This window comes from Thunnus albacares, chromosome 10 (assembly GCF_914725855.1).
Source record: "Thunnus albacares chromosome 10, fThuAlb1.1, whole genome shotgun sequence".
In the NCBI taxonomy this organism is placed as follows: Eukaryota; Metazoa; Chordata; class Actinopteri; order Scombriformes; family Scombridae; genus Thunnus; species Thunnus albacares.
In genome coordinates this window covers 24644368-24650509 of record NC_058115.1, presented here as the reverse complement: position 1 = coordinate 24650509, position 6142 = coordinate 24644368, and the positions used below count along the sequence as shown (strand labels likewise).

General features: G+C 35.2%; 1 protein-coding gene and 1 long non-coding RNA gene across 2 annotated transcripts; both read left to right on the top strand.

The window, feature by feature from the left end:
* Window positions 1–1110, top strand: LOC122990120. The gene is made up of 3 exons (XM_044363240.1): window positions 1–86; window positions 220–546; window positions 731–1110. The coding sequence occupies exons 1-3, from the start codon at window positions 44–46 to the stop codon at window positions 1108–1110; spliced, it is 750 nt and encodes a 249-aa protein (XP_044219175.1). The 5' UTR covers window positions 1–43.
* Window positions 1111–1294: 184 nt separating this feature from the next.
* On the top strand, window positions 1295–3266 carry LOC122990798. The gene is made up of 3 exons (XR_006405480.1): window positions 1295–1404; window positions 1515–1579; window positions 1672–3266. It is a non-coding gene; the product is annotated as an uncharacterized LOC122990798 (long non-coding RNA).
* Window positions 3267–6142: the final 2876 nt, after the last annotated feature.

The window sequence follows — 6142 nt, the reverse complement described above, 5'->3', positions numbered from 1 at the left end:
TACGACCTAAATTAACTGCTGTCTGACGTGGATTAACTAGAAGATGCTGATCATATTTTGTGTGATTCTCTTGTTCACAAGTGGGCGTAAGTATCTGTATAAAATTCAGTTTCACTTCTGTTGTGTTAACATTTTTGTAACTTTATTACAGTAACTTTTGTTCAAATGTGATTTTAAATATTTGTTTAATCACTGATCTCCACTTCATTTATTTGTCAGGATGCACAGATGATGAAAGCTTTTTGACAAAGACTGTTCAGGTTGGAGAAGATGTGACTCTGACATGTCACCGGCAGTCCTCAGAATCAGGATACTTATTTTGGATCAGAGCTGTTGCTGGAAAGTCTCCTGAAATTTTAGGAGCCACTTACACCTTTGATAATGGCAACGTTAATAAGACTCCTCGCATTACAGCAAAACAAGAGACTGGAACATTTGTTCTGCATATTACCAAAACAAAGTTGAGTGATACTGGATTTTATTGCTGCCAACAAGTTATTGAACTACAATCAACACTTTGGAATAGAACCTTTCTGAGAGTCAAAGGTAGATTCATATTCACTTTATTGATACCCGACATTCAATTTTCAATCTCTCTCTTGTGTTCAAAACGATTAAATATTTGCTTTATGTAATTCAGTAAATCAGTTATTTCAAAACATGCATTCTAGTAACCACACAATTTTGAATTTAGATAAAATAAGTAAATATCATTTTCTTCATTTCCCAGGACCAAAACCTGATATCACAGCTGTTATTCAAGACTTTCCGTCTGATCCAGTCCGTCCAGGAGACTCTGTGACTCTCCAGTGTTCAGTGCTCTCTGACTCTGAGAATAAAATGTGTTCAGAAGAACACAGAGTGTACTGGTTCAGAGCTGGATCAAATGAATCTCATCCCAGTGTCATTTACACTCATAGAAATAGAAATGATCAATGTGAAGAGAGTCCTGAGGCTCGTTCTCCACAGAAATGTGTCTACAGCTTCTCTAAGAACGTCAGCTCCTCTGATGCTGGGACTTACTACTGTGCTGTGGCCACATGTGGGGAGATATTATTTGGAATTGGAGCAAAACTGGACATTGAAGGTACCAGTTACCATATACAGTAACTGTCATGTAAATTAGATATTTTGCATATTTAGTCATTCTATTAGAAGTTTAATCCCTCAAACAAATATTTAGCACCTTACCAAGAGGAAACATCAAAGATTAATGATATTCTGTTGTTCATCATTAAATTTTGTTGTTTCTTCTTTTTCTTAATATTTCAGAAGCCAACATGTGGTCATGTCAAGAAGCCAATATAATTCTGGCTCTGTTGTGTGCTGCTTTGGCTTTGAGTCTGATTGTTATAGCCGTACTGATTAACACTATCAAGAAAAAAAACTTGGATTGTTACAATGGTAATAATACTAACTTCAAGTCAATTTACAACTCATTTTCAAAATAGAATAAAATCCTGTGCATCCTTATATGCTTATTGTTATTCATGTTTTTTCATGGTTTAATTTAGCTGCTGCTGCTGCTGCTGCCCTGCAAACAAATCCTGCAACAGCCACTGCTAATCAAAGTGAGCAGGTAAGGAATTCAAAGATGAAATGTTTTTCTTGGTTACATGTGTATATGTTGACATCTGCCATCTCATAAAGTTTTGTCATATTTTTCTACAGAGAGATGAAGACTCATTGGTTTATTCTGCGCCAAACTTTATCAAGGGCAAAGCTGGCAGGATTGCAAGGAGGGATACAAATACAGACGAGGGAGAGAGCACCTATGCTGATGTCAGGGTTTTGGGGTAGGAATAACCATCCATACTCTGGACATTCTGATTTATGTTTAATTAATGCTGGTATGGTACACTGTGTAGGGGGAGATATTCAGCAGCACTGGTATCACAACTCAACACAACAGTGTGATGTATTTTCTGTTAAGTGACATAAAAACATTATTTGGACCAGATCTTTATTTACTTTTGTTTCATTTCTGTATCTTTTTGTTTGAAACTGTCAAGTCCAAAATATATAACAGACTTCCTCAAATGAGATTTTCAAGGTCAGTGTGAAGTTTTTCATGTCTGTCTGTATTGTACAGTATCTAGAGGAATTCACTTTCACCTTATGTGTTTTCCATGCCTCAAAAAGCAAGAATAACATTTCTGCACAAATAAGTGAAAAACATGATAACTTACAGCCTTTGAGTGATATATTTTACTTACGGTATGTGATTGAAGAAGTGCTGGGTTTGAACATAAGAAATGTATACGTTTATGAAAAAAAACATCATGAATTGAGAGAACAGATTTGTGTAGATTTAAGAAATAATTGAGTAGGAGTACATTTTATGGAGATTCATGTTACTGACAACTTAATTATTGTCAATTGCCACAACAATTGCCATAGAATATCACAATATATCAGTTGACTCTGATTAAGACTTTATTGCAGTGATCTTAACTGGAGGACATAAAAAATAATCCAATCAATCCAAGCGAGCATTTTAAGTGTGACATAAAAGTCTTATAAAGCAATATTAAAAACAGTCTGTGACTAAACTCTGTGACTCCACTTGCCCAACAACTCAATATATGAATGTATCAATATATACATGAAATGCACAACTTCAAAGAAATTATCATATGACTCACTTTTTGTGTCAAATTCCATAATAAATACAAGCACAATACTATAACGTTTATGTACTGCATTACTGTACTAATTTTATCTATTTTATCAGCATAGAGTAATTCTCAACTTCTGCCGCATGTTGAATTTTTACACAATTGTATTCATCATTCAAACACGAGCCTAATTTAGTATTTAGTACTGAAAGCATTGCTAGAATTAGTATATAGTATGAAGTGACAAACTGGCACAGCAGTAAAGCAAATGGATGTCAATATAGTTTTAGCACTCATTTGTCAGGCAAACAATCTGTAAATATCCTGATATCTTGCAGTCATTTATTTTTAGATGTATTTCTTTCACAGTGAGTTGAAATTACATGTGAAAACTTTCATTTAGTAATTTTCGATTGCTTTTTTCTGTTTTCTGTTCCCAAGTATCACGTTTCACTTTACTTCACACTTCACTTTTATCTTTCCTTCTCTTTTTGTTGAACTTCGTTTCTAACCTTTAAGTCATGACACCGTATGTTTAAGACTGGAAGTTATGTTTATTGTAGGATGTAAGCCACACAACAGTATGTTACAAAGATTGATTAATTGACCAGTTGTTAACATGTTGTATTTTTTTCTTCATATTTGTATGTTACATCCCTAGAACTTATGTTTATACTGAACAATTCTACAGGACATGGTAGTATTGTTCCCATTTATTTTTATTATTAAATTCAATAATAAATCACTATGGTACTATCTATGCCATTGTTGGGTGTTTCTAATACTTTGTCCTCTTATGAAGTCCACAAAATCAGTGTCTCAATCATAGGCGCCTGAGCAATGGAGCAAGTGGAGCAAATGCATCCCAATCATTCAGTTAGGGGGAGATAAGTTATGGTTTTGCTACCCCACTTTTTGTCTTTTTAAAAGTAAACTTATCATAATACAATCCCCGCAATCAGGCAATTATATTTAAGCAGCCTATATCAATGATCATTTTACTATTTTCAGCAATTGCCAAAAACAAGTAATAAAAAAATCTGACGGTTTCGGACCACTCTTTGAGTTGGTTCAGTCTAACCCATTGAGAGAGACAGACAAAAAGACAGAGCGGAGCTTTTTAATACATTGCCAAAGTATCTGAATTAACAAACAGCCAAATGTTCAGTGGTGGAAAGTAACTGGTTTAGACTTCTGCAAAATAATGTAATTTAGTTTCAGTTTCAGTCAGACTTTGAGAGCTGCACGTTTACTGTAAGAGGAAGTAAGGTCTAGTCCTCAATTAAAATAGCTTAAAATGATTTGAGATAGTGTAAATTAAAATAATCTGCTTTTGAAGATTATTCATTCCTGTATAACATTACAACTACATCAGCTAATGGTGCTTATAGCTCCCACTAGAGTGTGGGATTGGAATTAGATAGTTGTTGTGAGGCCATTTCATTCATCATTTTTTTTTTTTTCACTTTGTTGCAATTGTTAGACTTAGAAGATGCCATGTGAGTTTTGAGAATAGCAACCCTCAGGTTTAACATTGTTTAACCAGGTTTAATTATACAAATCATATGGTGATGTGTTGTAATATTATTTCATTTATATAAATTGTTTGTCCCTGTTCAACTTTGAAGATGGACTAGTAGCCTGCAACCTGCTAACATTTTAGACTACATAATATTTTTATGAATATAATTTCAAATATGAAATAGCCATTCTTCTAATAACCATTTCCTGTCCTGATCCACCCAATTAAATAGTGTTCTTGATGCATTCCTGGTTTTCATAGTACCCTCAATCTAACTAATCTAGACTAGTGCAGATGACTGTTCCTTGACTTAATCCAAGAGGTTAGGTGGTGTAGAAATGCAGGAAATTTGTTTTAAATTATAATTTTTTTCTGGGGTAGGAGCCATATGAATGTTTCCAAATTTGCTCTCCCATTTTAATACATAACCAGGCACCTATGGTCTCAACAATTACCACACAGCTAAATTTATACATGAGCACACATGCTGAATAGATTAAACACTAAATATGTGGTGTGGTTTAAATGACTCTGGTGCAACAAGTCCTCATACTTACACAACAAAATAGTTACCTTTTAACAATGACCCATATAACCATTTTCCTACCTAATGCCTGTATTGGCAGGATGATATCCCGATCATGAAGTTATGATTCATCTGCAAAATGTCACTGAAATGGCCAGCAGCAGCCAGCCGTTTCATTTCCTGATATGACAGCAAGAGTAACCCCCCATTATAAGTTCCCAAGTTCCCCTCACTGAGTCGGCCAACACTCCTTTCAGATTCAGATTTATAGTGCAGTATGACCAATGGGTTTATTTAATAATTACATGTGTGCATTGGACCAGTGTGGTGACAGACTTTAAAATTTAGACGAGGCGTCTGAAATAAATGAACCATGTACAGTACCAGTCAAAAGTTTGAATACACCTTCCCATTCACTTGAATGAGAAAGTGTGTCCAAACTTTCGACTGGTACTGTAAGTCTTCCTCTTTTCAGCTGCGCCATAACTGGTGGCATCATAAGTATCTGCCTGTCTCTCTTATTCTATGTCTAAAAATGGCCTTGTCAACCAACCTACTTCCCCTTTTGACCCTGAGAGTGAGCAGTCAAAAATTCCCACAACCACAAGAGGTCGCTTGTCAGAAAACACACAGTGACTTGCTTTAAGAATCTGAAGAATCTGATGATGTTGCTTTTTTTGGTGAGGACAGTCTCTTTTGGTTTCTCATGTGGTCTAGTTCATTTTGGCCTCAGAGAACACTGTGATTCTTACGCCAATGCAGACAAAACAACCACAAAAAGACAGTTTGAAAAGGAAGGTGTCAATCCAGAGAAGTCTAATGTGATTTGCATGTGGTCACAATGCAAAGCAGTTCAACCACACTAGTTTAAGTTTTGTAAATGGATATGTGACATGTTTAACACAAAAGCTAATCTAAACAAACTGATTTGAATTGTTTTTTGCATATACATAGTTATTTAAAATACTTTGGTGACCATGGTAATACTGAAGCACATCAGAATGAGCGTGGGTGTTTCCCTCCAGTTCTCAGGAAATAAAGAAAAAGGCTTGTGCTTGTGTCTACTTCATACATGCAGCCATTTCCTTACTGAAAGTGTGTTGCACTTAAGAAGTAAACAAGTCACCAAAAGTGTCCGGTAAATGTGTTACCTGTCAGTTCAACTCCCGGTTCATTTGTAATAACTCTCTGTGGACCTGAAATGAACTGGAACAAAAATGCAGCTATATATAATTTTCTTTATCAATCCTGCCAAAGGGAGCTGAATGCCAGGTCCTTCCTTGATCTTTGTAACACATTATATATTTTATAACACATAAAAGACAACCTTAGGCATAAAGACAGCCTTTAAAAAGTAACAGAGAAACTGCCCAATCTTGTTGTAGAAAATACGCAGCAGTTTGGCATTGTTCTGTTCTAGTCAGACCACAAAACCTCAAAAGTCATAAAGTTGCATAATAACAGTGTGACAGGAAA